The following is a 16,112-nucleotide window of genomic DNA, read 5'->3' as shown; positions in this document are numbered from 1 at the left end:
GTACAAATAACAATTTTGAAGACTTAACAGAATTTATACATGATATATGGAATTTTCAATTTCAAAACTAAATTCAACTCCAACTACCTGATTAAGGATACTATATAAAAAATAAATAGGTAATGGACAGGGTAAACTGAAAAGTCCGAACTACTCCATTAACAGTCTTATTAGCAGGGTTTAGGGCTTAAAATATTAAACAAATAAATTTGTTAGAATTTAAAATCAAGAGAATAATTATGAATATACATTAACACCGATTCATTTTTTTTAGATAGTGTTTGTTTTGAGGTATTAGGATAGAACTTGAAAGATTAGAATTAGTATCATTTTTGTTTACCCAAAAATTGGTATTAAAATTTTAGTTTCTATCTCTAAAATTTCAATATTTCAGTACCTCTAAAAAATAAGAACACAGAGAACTGAAATTTTGAAATGAAAACTAAAACTTTAATAACATTTTATACCTAAAATATTTCCATTTCAATTAATTAATTCTAACTCTATCTTTTGTGCAAATTAAATTAGAACTTCATTCTTATTTCAGTCTTTATCTCCCACTTTATATTAATTTACTAAGACATCTCTGTCTCTCCGTCTCAATCTCTCAGTCTCAATCTCTCGGTTCTCTTCCAAACGCTACCTTAAAGTATAAAGATCAAATAGCATAACCTTGTACATATAACCACATTAGAATGAGTAGCTCCGAGTCTCAAAGACTTCAACTTGGATATTGGCTTCAGTCTTACAATGAAACATTCATTTTCTTGGTGCCTTTTGGCAACCCCTAGTACACAACTAAGAACATGGTTTCCCTTTATTCACAGCTTTATAGGTTCTTGAGTTCATAATCATACATATAACATAAAGATCAACCAAAGTCAAATGATCCATGCCATGTTGTCATGTACATTGATTCAGTAGTACAGTACAAAGAAGTTCATGGAACAAGCAATATCTTTCCAACGTGCTGGCTGCTTTCCATGAGGCGGTGTGCCTCCGCCGCCTCAGAGAGAGGGAAGTGTTTGTAGACCACAGGCTTTACCTTTCCTTCTGCAATTGCAGGCCAAACATTCTTCTCCACTTCACTAACAATCACAGCTTTATTTTCAACGCTTCTACTTCGCAAGCCGGCCCCTGCATTCAATTCAACAAAAACTCTGGTTATTGGTTGTTTACTTGTACAAAAACATCTCAAATTTTCAAAAATTTCAATCTGGACTTTGGAAGAAAGCACAATAATTTGGAAACGCAGAGGAAGCATGATAACAAAAACAGATAACAGAGAGTGTGTGAAAGATGTGTTAAGCTATTTTCTATTTTCAACATCTTCCAACATGCAAGCAAAGCATCCACAAGGAAAGGGTATAATCCGAAATTTGCAACACCTTGTACAGTAAGACGCTTAGCAAATAAAGTGCGCAGATCTGTTTGTGTTGAAGTGCCTCCTTGAAAGCCAATGATGAAAAGCCTTCCATCAAAATTTAAGCTATCGAGATTTCTTTGATAGTAGGATGCTCCCATACAATCAAGAATAACATCCACACCTGCCACCAAAAATTCATTACATCAACGCACACACTACACAGATTATTTAACACTCAGAAATGCTGAGAAATACATCATGCTTCCTATTAATACCTTGACCACCAGTTTCTTCCTTTACCCTTGCAACAAAGTCCTCCGTTTTGTAATTGATGCATACATCAGCTCCGATATCCTTGCAAAAAGCTAGTTTCTCCTCACTACCTGCTAAGCAAAATCTAGAATAAGATTTGGAGAACATTGCTAGGAATTCCAATCAATAAGATGGGGTAATAGAGCTTGAAAAGACATCAATGCAACTGGAAAATATAAAAGAAGACAACTTATTTCGGCATCTAAATGTATGCAACTTGACTATGGTTCAGTCACATGAAAGCACTACTTAATCAACCTGCAGTGACAAATACTCTTGCTCCTCGGTATTTAGCTATCTGAATTGCAAATGTGCCAATTCCACTGGAACCTCCATGAATCTGAAATCAATACAATAGACATTTAAAAACTGACACAACACTTATACTTTCAGATCATGGATTATCCTCCATGAAATTATCAGTTGTCTCTTACCAAGAAAGTTTCTCCTTTCGACAATCGACTCATCATAAAAACAGTTGACCACACAGTGCATGACACTTCAGGAAAACTAGCAGCATCCTTTAGAGAAATCCCAGGAGGAACAGGAAGAACTTGTCCAGCTGGTACGGCAACTTTCTCAGCATATCCTCCTCCGGCAAGAAGAGCACAAACCTATGAACCACATCTCACATGTTGAGGTAATTTTCCTTCATAAATCAGTGTACAGCACAATGGCAGATGCTAAAAGAGAACCTCATCCAGTGATTATAATTTCCACAAATGCATCATCCATGAGAGAGCAAAAACACAAGTAATGTTCTTCAACCGAATTCAATTCAAAGTTTCTTCCCAAAAAGAAAACAAAGATAAAGAAGGAAAAATCCAATCAATCATGAGCCTGGGTCTTCTAGGCACATACACACAAAGCTTAAAAATTTGAAGACACCCAAAATTAAAGATGGGCCTTTTATCACAAACCCATTTCACAAACCACCAAAAAGAATAAAATTTGATCACCTGGTCGCCGACTTTCCACCTGGAAACGTTTTTGCCGATGGATTCGATGGTTCCGGAACACTCAAGTCCAGGGTAAGGGCTGGCACCTTTGGGTGGAGGGTAGGAACCCATCCTCTGTACGGTATCAGCTCTGTTAAGTGCAGTGGCTTCAACTCTAATTAGAACTTCATCGTCTCCGATATGAGGGTCCTCCACTTCTTGGAGCTGCAGCACTTCAGGGCCACCGGGAGTGGTTATCACTACAGCCTTCATTTCTTTGTTCCACTCACAGCAATCAAAGTCAGTAGAAATTTCTTGAGGACACGGCTCTCCTCTTTCCTAGTGGAATCACACTGCTCCGACGATTAGAGGTGAGTACGGATCGGTTTAGTTCGAGTTTATAGTACAATTAAAATCGAATTGACTAAAATGTAATTAATTTAGTTTGGTTTGGATTTATGTTTTCTTTACATGTATTCAAATCAAATTAAATCGATTAAGAACAGATTGGTTCGATTTGAGGAATTAAGTACCCGATGATTTTGAATTCATTAAACATATCAAATTTTTATCTTAAAAATTTAACAAGTACAATAAATATATAACATTAATAGAAATAATCCAAATATATTAAATACCAAATACATTAAAAACTAAACTCATTAAAATCCAAATATATTAATAGTAAAAAAGTTATATATATTTTTTATTTTTTTATTTAATTAATATATGATCGGATTCGCAAATTGGCTCGGATTTCGCACCCCCAAAATCGATACCTGAACCAATAACTAACAAAGACTATCGATTTGGTTCGAATTGAATCCCATTACCCGTTGATTCCAAAACCAATTTAATTGGTTCGGTTCTAATTTAGACGGTAATCAGGTATCTGTTCCTTGTACTCACCCCTAACTTCAACACTCAAATATACGTATAAATACATGATAACTTATTTAAGATTAATATATATCATTAAAAACAGGAAAATAATTAAATAAATTAATTGTCCTATATATACATATATTTGGTTTGGAGAAAATTTTCAATAAATTTTTGGTAATATTTAAAATAATAAAATATATATAAGAAAATTTCATAACAAGATAAAACATGACTCAAGCTCGATGGTGGACTGGTGACATTGATATATGTTCTTATCTCTAATAAAAGAGAGAGAAAAAAAAGCCTTATCATATAAATAATGAATAGTGATTAATTATTCAGAAAAATAAATGGCTACTAATAAATCCATAACCAGCATGAAAACAAGATTACAATTTACAAGAAGTGGTGTCCAACACGATTAAAAGCCAACTGCATCAAGCACTGCATATCATTATGTTACAATGAAATATTCAACAAAGTCATGGATTTAAGGACTTTTTCAACATTGTGGGCGAAGCAATATCTTGCCAATATGCATGCTACTCTCCATGAGTTTATGAGCTGCTGCGGCTTCTGATAATGGAAAATATTTATAGACAACAGGCTTCACCTTCCCAGCAGCAACTGCAGGCCACACATTCTTCTCCACCTCTCTTATTATCTGTGCCTTCTTCTCTGCACTTCTAAATCTCAACCGAGCAGCTACATCCAAATTCATCATATCAAGGGCATACAAAGAAACACATTCAACATTCCATACAACAAAAGATGGGATGGAACTCTTTAGTACATAGATAATGGAGTCACTACAAAATTCAAGTTAATGATCTCTTCTCTAATATAATGCTAATAATCAATGATAAATCATATGGAAAGTTACAAAAGAATCAATAGGATGTTGATCAGTATAGCACGCACTATAGTGAAAAATTCTCTTCGCTAAGATAATGTCAATAATGAATGAAAAATTTGTCATACCATGAATTGTGAGGCGCCTTGTGAGCATACCATTCAGATTTACTTCTCCTATAGCTCCACCCATTATGCTAATGAGGAATAGCCTTCCATCAATGTTTAAGCTGTCCAAGTTTCGCTGAAGGTACGATCCTCCAATATGATCCAGAATGACATCAACACCTGCAGTAATATAGGTAGAGGCAACTGGTATAGAAGCTTCAGTTATTGCACAAGTCAATTTCAAAAGGTGGAAAATGATATACCTTTCCCTCCTGTTTCTTCTTTCACTCTTGTAACAAAGTCTTCTGTCTTGTAATTGATGACAACATCAGCTCCCAGATCCTTACAGGCAGCTAGCTTTTCGTCGCTTCCTGAAATTCAATACTAAAAATGAACAAATGCATGGAAACTGAATATACCTACCATAAATCTAGTCAAGAATCAAAGAAGTATGGGACTATGACCTGCAGTAGCGAAGACTCTTGCTCCTTGGCATTTTGCCATTTGAATTGCAAATGTGCCAATTCCACTGGCACCCCCATGAACCTGTTCATTTCAGTACTCATGATTGATAAAAGTTCAACTTATCATTAGGCAATGAGGTATCATCTAAGAATAACATTATACAACGATGTCAAACTCTTGAACAAAATATGATCTAGTTAGTTATTCACGAAGCATGTAAAAAATTATGCACAAGTAATCAAGTAGAGTGAGTTATTTACCAAGAAAGTTTCAGCAGCAGAGAGTTTACTTGTCATAAAAACAGTTGACCAAACAGTGCATGCCACCTCAGGAAGACTAGCAGCATCCTCAAGAGAGACACCAGGTGGAATAGGTAGAACTTGTGAAGCTGTAACAGCAACCTTCTCAGCATAGCCTCCACCGTCGAGAAGAGCACACACCTTCAGACAATGAATTCGCCAAAAACATAAAAATTTGATATACATCAAATTCAAGACAAACCCATAAATTCTCTATAGACAACATTTTGAAGTTGACGAAAATAGTGGGTACCTTGTCACCAATTTTCCAGCGGGTGACGTTATTCCCAACCGCTAAAATGGTGCCAGAGCATTCGTGACCTAGATAAGGGGTTTTACCACTTGGAAGTTCATACAAGCCTTTCCTTTGAAAAGTGTCAGCACGGTTCAGAGCTGAGGCGGCGACCTTTATGAGCACCTCGCCGTCGTTGATGAGAGGATCGTCAACATCGTGCAGCTGAAGCACTTCTGGGTCGCCGGGGGTGGTTATCACCACGGCCTTCATGGCTTCCACCGCAACACAACCAAGACTACGATGATGGGGAGTGATCAAAATGGAGACTTTGCTATGAAAATGTGAGTGCAGATAAATAGCTGCGTGGCACGGTATTGAGTGTACACGAGTATGAGTCATAACTGTTGGAACTTGCAAGTTGCAACTCAACAATTTGATTGTTAACTCTAGATTCGATCACTTCTTACTTCTATTACCGTAATAATCGTTAGAGAAAATGCTCAACTGTTGTCGGCTGAGATAACAGTGATCAAATAAGAAATAATTACATGTTCTATTGGCTTGTTTTTTCCTCCATAAAACTTAGGTACCTAAAGCAAATTAAGTTCAACAATAGTTAAAAGCCTAAGCCTTACTAGGAGTATATATGACATGCAAAGCAATAATTATCCTTTCTTTAATTTTATGGACAAAATTGCCAGCTTTTGTTTTTCAAAACAATTTTTTAACAACAATAGCCAAGCGATCGAGTTAGTTTTTATTTCTTCATAACCATTAACAATGAACAACCCTTTTATTTTTCTTTCTTCATAACCATGAACCATGAATAACCTCCTGGCCGAAGGATGATATCTCGTCAAGTTTATATTGCATAACCTTTGAATGCAAATCATCAAATACCCCCCTACAATTTCGGAACATATATCTCGCTCAAGGACAAATTCGATTAAAAATGCATAATTAACCATTAAACAATGCCTAAAAATAATATGCCAATTCACCAACCATTCACTAAATATATACTAAAAATGTTTCTTGTATATTAAAATCACACCAAATCAATTACTATATAATTTCATTTATTTTTAATATATATTTTGTATTTGTATTCTACAAAATTGACTGATTTCCATATCCTAATTTGGGGTAAACATAGCATGGTGATATATAACACATGGTATAGGATGGAAAACGGATCAGAGTAGAACTCCTATCCAAATGAAGAGTTAAGAACAAACTCTCGCTTCTCAATAAGCATCTAATCATATCCTTAGAGAGACCAAAGGGCCATTGATAAACTTCCTAACCCATAGTCTGACAAAGGGAACCATCATTAACAAACAAATTTGGAAGTAAACAGTGCATGTCAGAATACAAAATTTCAGCACCCTATATTATATCAGCCAGGGATAACTGTAAAATTGGTAATCTCATCACTCATAGCACTGTTTAATCAGAAATAGCATGCAGGACTTGTTACACTATCAAACCTACGATTATGGCAATCCCACATTGCAAATACAACAGCAACCATGTCGTTCCCAAAAACTAATCAAGCAAACAAAACGAGAGCACCATACACATTTCCACATTTTATATGCCATAATCAGAACACAGCAAAGCAGAAAATAGGGTAGTAACAACTATAAGCTCAGCAGCATTATGATAAGATTTTGATTTAAAATTAAATGCATAACAAAATTAACCGGATTGAACAGTTCAGATCCAAAAATTACAAAACCTAATTTTGTTTCCTTCTATCAGTAATATAACTTCAAACAAAGAGAGAGAGAGAGAGAGAGAGAGAGAGAGAGAGAGAAAGAAACTAAATTAATCGACGGTCTAGCCTTACGGTCAAGGAGAGACTTGCGGTCCTTGTCGAGGCGAAGCTTGGTGATAACAACCTTGGAAGGGTGGATTCCGACGTTGACGGTGGAGCCGTTAACCTTCTCTCGAGTGATGCGCTCAATGTGGATCACCCATTTGCGGCGGTAGACCTGTGTGACCTTGCCCTCACGGCCCTTGTAGGTGCCACGAACAACCTGAACCTCGTCTTCCTTGCGGACCGGCATGGAGCGCACGTTGTACTTGGCGCGGAGGTCGGTGGAGACGGGTGCGCTCATGATCACGCGCCGCACGCTGGACGGGGCCGTGAAGTGCGCCTTGCGGCTCTTGCGGCGACTGCTCGATACTCTTGGGTTGAACTTCATCTTCGCTGCTCTTCTCTCTCTCTCTCTCTCTCTCTCTCTCAAATTCTAGGGTTTCTTTTCTCTCTCTTTCTCCAATTTATTCACCTGTTGTTAGGGTTTTCATATTTGTTGTAGTGGGCGCTCTCACGGTTCTTCACTCTGGGCTTCTAATCTATTCTATCATCTAAATGGGCCTTGAATAGGCCCATGACTAAGAAAGCACATATTGTCATCTTACATTCTCTTATATGAGCACCTATGAGCACCTATTATCTTTGGACTTGGTAACATATTAACTTGATATTATATATAGGCCCAATTCGTTGTTCGATCATCACGTTTCTTATCGTTGCATCACCAAAAAAAAGGTTTTTTAGCATCGAATTTGATAATTTTGGTGTAAAAATTTTAATTTTCTAAAGAATAAAGTATTGTTTTTGTCCCCAACGTTTGAGATAAGTTCTAAAATTGTTCCTAACATTTAAATCATCCTATTTAAGTCCTAACGTTTCAATCCCACTGTCAATTCTATTAATAGATCTACAATTTTGAAACGTTGGAAACTTAAATAGGACAAAAACGTTAGGGACAAAAACGATACATAAAAATAAATTTTAATATTATCTTTTAATAATATCAATTTTTTACGATATATAGTTATTCAATTATTTTTTAATCACATCTAAGTAAATTACACTTAATCACATTAGTTTTATTCTAAATAATTTTTTTTATAATTTTACTCTTAAAAATTTTTACTCATCATAAAATGTTTGTAAAATGACTAGAATCAGATTACTTTATTGTATATGTATCTTTTTTTTCACAAGTTTATGTACTAGTCATTCTATAAATATTTTATGATGAATAAAAATTTTTAAGAGTAAAATGATAAAAAATAAATTTATTTAGAATAAAAATAATGTCATTAAGTGTAATTTACTTATATGTGATTAAAAAATAATTGAAAATTTATGTACAGTAAAAAAATTGATGTTATTGAAGGATAAAATTAAAATTTATTTTTATGTATGATTTTTGTTCCCAACCTTTTCGTCATATTTAAGTTCCTAATATTTCAAAATTGTTTCAATTTTGTTTTGCTGTCAATTCTGTTAACAAATTCCTAATGGTAGGATAACATTAAGTTAATTTTAAAACATTAACAATTTAAATATGACGATTTAAACATTAGAAACAATTTTAGAACTTATCCCAAACGTTAAATTTACTCTTTTTTAAAATATCCTTAGTTATGCATAATTTTTTTTGTTATTTTTAAAGCATAATTCCGTTACTTTTTTAATATAGAAAATATTCAGTACAAGTGCGTTTTTGTTTGTTGTTTTCCCTCGAATAGAAAAAAGAGAATTATAGCCATGTCCAAGCTAAAAACCACAAACCCCTACAAATTTCATTTTAATAGCCCCTAGTTGTCTAAGTAACCTTTCAACGTTAGTACTACTCCTTTTGTTCTAAATTAATTGTCTGTTTTAGTTTTAATTTTAAGAAGTAATTAATTAAATTTTACTTATTATATCTTTTACTATTAAATGGAAAGAAAAAAAATTCAAAAGACTAAAAAAGTAATAAAAAGATAAAAAAAATTAAAAATATTTTTATATTTCTATCAATTATGTATACTTTTAATAATAATTTTAGTAACTATATATAATTAAAACTAAATAATTAATTTAAAACGAACGGAATAATAATTAATTAATAATGTTTCTTCCCATAACTTCTTTTTCTTACTAGAGTAAGCCCAGTTTGAAAAAACAACTTAATTAAGTTACTTTTGAAAAACTAAGTTGGGTTGGTCTAGTGGTTAGCTTATTAGTCCGCGTAAGAAACCAAAAAAAAGTTAATAAGTTATTTTGTGTTTTGATTTTTAATTTTAAAATGTTTATTTTATAAAAATATGATAAAAAGTAGTAGTATTATGAAAGAAATTATTTTTTTAATTTCTCTATAAATTCTTAAATAATTTCTTAAAAAACCATAATTTTATTTTAAAAATTACACCAGACATTAATACTATTATTTTTAATAAGTCAAAAATAAAAAAAAGTACTTTTAAAACTTTTCAAATAGCCCTAAATGAGAATTATGAAAACAAGAACACAATGATGTTGTGAGTTTCATGCTTAAAAAGGAAAAGAAGTGAAATGATTTAGCAGTAACTAGTAAGACAATTTGTTTTTGTGGTTGGGTCAACAGCAGAGAGTAGCAGGCAAGCACGTGGTTGGTAATTTCCGACAAAATTCTTAATTTTCCCACCTTTAATTTACTGTCACTTTTCCAATGTTTAGTCTCAAGTTTCAACTTCACTTTATTAATTACTGCCACTTGTATCAGATACAATGATTTTTAATACTCCTAAGTAAGGAGTATATCACTTTATCGAAATTTACAGTTAAACTGTTCTTATTTTCTATGTATGTATGTGCTTTGTATTATTACTGTATGAAAGTATTTGAGTGGAATTGAGACTTGAAAGCTACTATACACTCTATTCATTGCTACGCTCCACTTCACCTGAAATCATTCTTGTTCATCATTCATCATTCAAGAGTAATCATTACACATTCCACACTAAAGCATCTTTTCTTCCTCTCACCAATTTTAGAGTAATACTATAAATTTAAAGAATTATGATAAATTTATAGATTATGAAAGAAAAAAAAATACAAATTAGTCTTTAAAAAATTATAATTTTAAATTTATAAACTTTTAAAAGTTACATTATTTTATATACATGTTCTTTTNAAAAAAATGACAAATTTAGTGTTTCTGTGTCTTCTTATCAAATGACACAAAATATGCTAATTTAGTGTCTCTAAACACAATATCTTTATTCATGTCTCGCCTGCCAAATACGATTTTATGTCTCTGTGTTGTTGTTTCTGTGTCTTGTGTCGGTAAACAAACTAGTTTTTTGTCGGTTTTCATACTATCATTTATAGATTTATAAATACAATTCTATAAATTTTTAAAATTTACTTATTATTTTTTTTCAAAAAGTTATAATTCTCTAGGAAAGTTTTTTTTAAAAACTTACACTTGCAGAGCTTTTCTTAGATTTATAAGCATGTTGTTTTATTTTATTTAATACTTTGTTTAGTTGGATGAAGCAAGTATTAATTAATTAAGCATGGTGAAAATCAAAATGATTAGGAGTGGGGCACTTGCACTTGATGGATTAACAAAGTCACCTCAAATGTCAAAGTCAGACATGAATGCCGTTGATTGATGAACGGCCAAGATTCTTCATACATTGGCAGTTGTTTCTTTCGGCTACTTTGGTGTGTTCCATGGAGAGGAGACCCACCACACGACACTCACTGTACCTCTGTCTCTGCAACACATTCATTCATTCAACTCTTCCAACACATTTTCTTCCTTTTCATTATTCTTATTATTTCATCAAAGAAAGAAAAAGTGATAAATAAGTAACAAAGCCAAAGCATCATGGTTTCTCGTACCAACATCATTTTAAATAACCACACTTGGAGACTCACAATACCAAGTTCCCAAATAAAATAATATATATAAATAAATAAATAAGAGCTTTAAAAAATTAGTAGCTACTCCAATAACTGTTACTACTTTGGTCTGCTCAGTGCAGTGAATGAAGCAGCAGCAGCAGCAGCGGCATAAGAAGAAGAAGAAGAAGGCTGCATTCATGAGATTCGATTCTCTTTGAAGACTGAACTTGTAACACTACTCATACCCTTATACTTGGTGGCCTGCCCATATATCAAGGTACTAACTTTCATAATATTGATTACATTGCATCATTTCTTCTTTCTTTAAGCTTCCTCCTGCATTATTACATTCACTACCTTGCTTTTGCTCTCACTCAAATGTTCTTCTTTCTGATTTTGGAGCCATACACTAGCAGACTATAGACTCTGGTTAAGTGGTTAGCACTATTTTATATAATTATATGTTTTATTTTAAGTCGTTTAGTCTATGTAATAAGGCTTTGCTGTTGTTTGTTAACATTTGTAAACAGTGTTTATGCCCCTAGTGCATTTTGTACCCTCATGTGATTTTTTGATTGATAAATCACTGCAAAAATCCAAGCTTGTCCTTGTTCAAGCAAGATTTAATGAAACAAGAGTTGTCTCATCTTCCAACCTAGCTAGTCTACATAATAGTCATCATAAATTATGCGAGTGTATATGAGAAAGAGGCTTTACAATTAAGTATTTTTTGGCATGGCTTTTTGTGTATCTCAAAGGGTCTGTTTTAGATTTTGGATATCTACTTAGAGAACTTGACAGTTCACTTCAGATGAGTCCAATTTGATCTGTCTCCAGTATTCTCAAATCTTTCACAAAGTATATTCCAAGTTTGTAGGCTTGTTAATCTTCAAATGCTTAAATTTCTGACTTGTGTGCTCCAAACTATGAAACTTAAGTTATCTCATTCTCAGCTGTTATGTGATATGGTGATGATTTGTTTTTTTTTTTTATGTTTACTTGTTCTGTTTCAGGACATTTGAGCTTTTCCCTTTGACTAGTTTTTTTGGGGAAGCTGTTGTTGAAAAATCTCATTGCCAATATTTCCAGCTAGTTTGTATTGATCTTGTAAGTATGCATTCCCTTTTGAAGTGAAGTTTATGTGGTTAACTAAGTGAAGTTTGAATGTTGTTGTTTATGTGGATTAATTTACAATCTACTAGAAGATGATAGATATGATTGGTGCACCTTTTGGAGTAGATGTTGTCTGTATTTGAAATTTTCTAATCAGCAAAAAGTAGCACGCTTCACTAGTCCTTTTTGACCTGTTAAAAAAGAATGATTAAGCTGACTGTAATGCTGTTTCCAACTTTTACTTTAAACTTAGACAAAACATTTTAAATAAATTTCGAATATCATCATTGATTAATCTGGTTTAAGCATTTTCCAGATTATGTTATAACTATGGAATACCAAACCAACTGTTTATCAAAGACTAGTTTTATATCACTGTCATCAATCATCAATTTCAAGATGCCATTTCTGTTTCATGCCTGAGTCAATTGAACATTTAACACTGATACTGTAGTTCTGTATATTGTGTTAATGTCTGTGTCACTGTCACCTTCATTTATTGCAATCACAACCGTTAAAAAAGTTTAATCAACACTTGACTGTAACCAAGTATTTACATTTTTGTCTATGAGGTTTAACTAGGAAGTTAGTAGTACAATTGTAAGACATCAAATTCATAATTCATGCAGTTCTATACTGTCACTTATGATGCTCTTCCTAAAATTTGTTTTTCTATGGTTAGATAATTTAGTTTGACTCATTCAATGGACGAGAGACCGGAGACAGAACTGATATCCATACCGGCGACGCCAAGGGTGTCAACGCCGGAGATACTGACGCCGTCCGGGCAGAGGTCACCAAGACCAGCTTCAAAGGAAGCAAAATCATCAAATGCATGGACACCAACCTCCTTCATATCACCAAGGTTTCTGAGTCCAATAGGGACCCCAATGAAGAGAGTGCTCATAAACATGAAGGGCTACTTGGAGGAGGTTGGCCATCTCACTAAGCTCAATCCTCAAGATGCTTGGCTTCCCATCACTGAATCTCGCAATGGAAATGCTCACTATGCTGCATTCCACAACCTCAATGCTGGTGTTGGTTTCCAGGCCCTTGTTTTGCCTGTTGCTTTTGCTTATCTTGGCTGGTATGTGTGTTTACCTTACAATTTTTGTGTAACATTATATTCCTGATCATAATATCTGACCCCTTCTTGTTAAGTGTGTCCAAAATCAGCTAAATGCAAAATTGCAGCACTCATTTGTAGCTAAAGTTCATTCAATTATTTTCAATGTGAATTGGTATCTCATGCATTTCTTTGTAATTGCACAAGCATGTGAAGTCTCTATATTTTCAAACTTTACTTTCACTTTTAGAAATAAAAAACTTGTCAGCTTGTAGTGTCCTTTGCTAGGTTCTAGGGACCACTTGCAAAATGTCCATATTCACTCTTGGGTGATTTAGGGGGGGGCCTTGTGTTGGTCATTTGAAAGTTTCCTTTTGGTACTCGCTACATAGAAAGGTAAAGAAACAATAAAAACAAAACAGACCATCATGCTTACATCCTTTCATCATAATTTGATTAATTTCTAATACTGTTCCAGAAGCACTTCCTGTAAAAAATGATAGATAAAAAGTAAGGGAGGGAGTATAACATAGAATAATGCAGATTTAGTCCGAATAAGCTGATTAGAATATAAAATGTCATTATGAAAGATATCTTAGAATAGTTTGATCCAAAAACATTGATTTTTTTTTTTTCAGGAGTTGGGGAATCCTTTCTTTAACAATAGCATATTGTTGGCAACTGTACACTTTATGGCTTTTGGTTCAGCTGCATGAAGCTGTTCCTGGGAAAAGGTACAACAGATATGTGGAGCTTGCTCAAGCAGCATTTGGTGAGTTTATTTGATATACTTTATTTATTATATCACATTGTTATGTAAAGTTGCATAATTAACAATGCAAGAATGCTTTACATATAATTGATCCTTAAAAACCATGCTGGGTACTCAAACCAATTTAATTGAAGATTCATACACATGTAACAGTCCTAAAACTATCATTGCATGATTTGAAAAGGTTTCAACCTTGCTTTTTCAGGGGAAAGATTAGGGGTGTGGCTTGCTCTCTTCCCAACTGTTTATTTATCAACAGGAACTGCAACTGCATTGATCCTTATAGGAGGGGAAACCATGAAACTCTTCTTCCAAATAGTTTGTGGTCCAACGTGTACCTCAAATCCTTTAACCACAGTGGAGTGGTACCTGGTTTTCACTTCTCTATCTATTGTCCTGTCTCAGCTTCCAAACCTCAATTCAATTGCAGGGCTCTCACTCATAGGTGCTGTGACAGCAATCACTTACTCCACCATGGTTTGGGTTCTATCTGTGAGCCAACAAAGGCCACCCTCCATCTCTTATGAACCTTTGTCATCGCCATCATCTTCTGCATCTTTGTTTCTTGCCTTGAATGCTCTTGGAATCGTAGCATTTTCTTTCAGAGGCCACAATTTGGCACTAGAGATTCAGGTACTAATAATGCCTTGCCATAAACTTTGTCTAATTAAACTGATTTTTCTCTCTTTAGTTAATGAAAATATGAGCTTTTCTTCCTTTTCAGGCTACAATGCCTTCGACTTTTAAGCACCCGGCTCGTGTGCCAATGTGGAAAGGTGCCAAGGTTGCTTATTTCTTCATTGCATTGTGCCTCTTTCCTATTGCTATTGGAGGATTTTGGGCCTATGGAAACCAAGTAAGTGAACTGAGATGTAAAAATGTCCATAGAAGACATATTTCCATTTCCATGAAGAAATTCATGATTGCTATCATGCAGCATCCTTAAAACTTTTTCTGCTGTTTTCATATTACAGATGCCTTCTGGAGGGATTCTCACTGCTTTATATGGATTTCACAGTCATGACATATCAAGAGGACTTCTAGCATTGACATTCCTCCTTGTTGTGTTCAACTGTTTAAGCAGTTTCCAGATATACTCAATGCCTGCTTTCGACAGTTTTGAAGCCGGTTACACGAGCAGGACTAACCGGCCATGCTCAATATGGGTGAGGTCAGGTTTTCGAGTATTCTATGGATTTGTGTCATTCTTCATAGGAGTGGCACTTCCCTTCCTCTCAAGCCTTGCCGGTTTGTTAGGAGGACTAACTCTTCCGGTGACTTTTGCATATCCTTGCTTCATGTGGGTTCTCATAAAGCAGCCAACAAAGTACAGCTTCAACTGGTACTTCAACTGGATTCTTGGTTGGTTAGGTGTTGGTTTCAGCTTGGCCTTTTCCATTGGAGGTATTTGGAGCATGGTCAATGATGGTCTCAAGTTGAAATTCTTCAAGCCCAGTTGAATCATTAATAAGTCTAGAGTGAGTAGAAGAAAACATGATCATTTCTCCTTTCCTAAGTGGAAGATCTTGTTGTATTCTGAGAGATGAAGTAGAACTATGTGGAAAAGGAAATGTCTTTAATAAAGGGTAGTAGATCCTTGTGTGCCTAAAGTTGAGACAAAAGCTAAACTTTGCTGATTGCTGAAGAAGTTCCCAAGACAAAATACCTAGGAGTTCACTATTCCTCTTGTTCTATTCAGGTTATGTTATGTTGTGCTTGTGTTCATATTTGTAGAGAACTGAACCACTGGTCACTGTTCAAGGTGAAAACTGTTTGTGCTGATGGTTTTTCAATTTCGTTAATGAAAGCAGTTTTGATTGTATTTCATCAAAAAATGCATGCATGATTTCTGACTAACTCCCTCAAAAATGTTTGGATATATTCAATTATCCATGATCCTCATTATCTATAATATTATAGTTCAAGGAAGTAACATCCACAAACTAGGAATAAGAAAACCAAACTGATAAATCATTATTATTAATATCACTTTATTTCTTATCCAAGTTTAATTTTGATACCTA

At 34.2% G+C, this 16,112-nt stretch overlaps 4 protein-coding genes and 1 non-coding gene across 5 annotated transcripts; 1 reads left to right on the top strand and 4 right to left on the bottom strand.

Moving 5' to 3' along the window:
• Window positions 1–663: 663 nt before the first annotated feature.
• LOC107468541 (uncharacterized) lies at window positions 664–2,994 on the bottom strand. The gene is made up of 6 exons (XM_016087846.3): window positions 2,638–2,994; window positions 2,113–2,292; window positions 1,937–2,018; window positions 1,642–1,749; window positions 1,389–1,547; window positions 664–1,137 (listed from the first exon to the last, which is right to left on the bottom strand). The coding sequence occupies exons 1-6, from the start codon at window positions 2,887–2,889 to the stop codon at window positions 941–943; spliced, it is 978 nt and encodes a 325-aa protein (XP_015943332.1). The 5' UTR covers window positions 2,890–2,994; the 3' UTR covers window positions 664–940.
• An 800-nt stretch (window positions 2,995–3,794) lies between these two features.
• LOC107468539 (uncharacterized) lies at window positions 3,795–5,952 on the bottom strand. Its single transcript, XM_016087845.3, has 6 exons — window positions 5,479–5,952; window positions 5,187–5,366; window positions 4,926–5,007; window positions 4,725–4,832; window positions 4,483–4,641; window positions 3,795–4,206 (listed from the first exon to the last, which is right to left on the bottom strand). The coding sequence occupies exons 1-6, from the start codon at window positions 5,857–5,859 to the stop codon at window positions 4,004–4,006; spliced, it is 1,113 nt and encodes a 370-aa protein (XP_015943331.1). The 5' UTR covers window positions 5,860–5,952; the 3' UTR covers window positions 3,795–4,003.
• An 810-nt stretch (window positions 5,953–6,762) lies between these two features.
• LOC107468744 (60S ribosomal protein L26-1) lies at window positions 6,763–7,741 on the bottom strand. The gene is made up of 3 exons (XM_052255509.1): window positions 7,308–7,741; window positions 6,955–7,008; window positions 6,763–6,849 (listed from the first exon to the last, which is right to left on the bottom strand). The coding sequence occupies exons 1-3, from the start codon at window positions 7,668–7,670 to the stop codon at window positions 6,763–6,765; spliced, it is 504 nt and encodes a 167-aa protein (XP_052111469.1). The 5' UTR covers window positions 7,671–7,741.
• LOC127743729 (small nucleolar RNA R38) lies at window positions 6,820–6,906 on the bottom strand. Its single transcript, XR_008005112.1, has one exon. It is a non-coding gene; the product is annotated as a small nucleolar RNA R38 (small nucleolar RNA).
• A 3,332-nt stretch (window positions 7,742–11,073) lies between the features above and the next one.
• LOC107468587 (lysine histidine transporter-like 8) lies at window positions 11,074–15,910 on the top strand. The gene is made up of 7 exons (XM_016087894.3): window positions 11,074–11,414; window positions 12,151–12,244; window positions 12,933–13,337; window positions 13,955–14,088; window positions 14,294–14,721; window positions 14,813–14,944; window positions 15,063–15,910. The coding sequence occupies exons 3-7, from the start codon at window positions 12,955–12,957 to the stop codon at window positions 15,546–15,548; spliced, it is 1,563 nt and encodes a 520-aa protein (XP_015943380.1). The 5' UTR covers window positions 11,074–11,414; window positions 12,151–12,244; window positions 12,933–12,954; the 3' UTR covers window positions 15,549–15,910.
• The last annotated feature ends 202 nt before the right edge of the window (window positions 15,911–16,112 follow it).

The sequence above is a fragment of the Arachis duranensis genome, chromosome 10 (assembly GCF_000817695.3).
Source record: "Arachis duranensis cultivar V14167 chromosome 10, aradu.V14167.gnm2.J7QH, whole genome shotgun sequence".
Taxonomy (NCBI): domain Eukaryota; kingdom Viridiplantae; phylum Streptophyta; class Magnoliopsida; order Fabales; family Fabaceae; genus Arachis; species Arachis duranensis.
The sequence above is the reverse complement of the archived record's forward strand: the minus strand, read 5'-3'. Positions and strand labels throughout refer to the sequence as shown.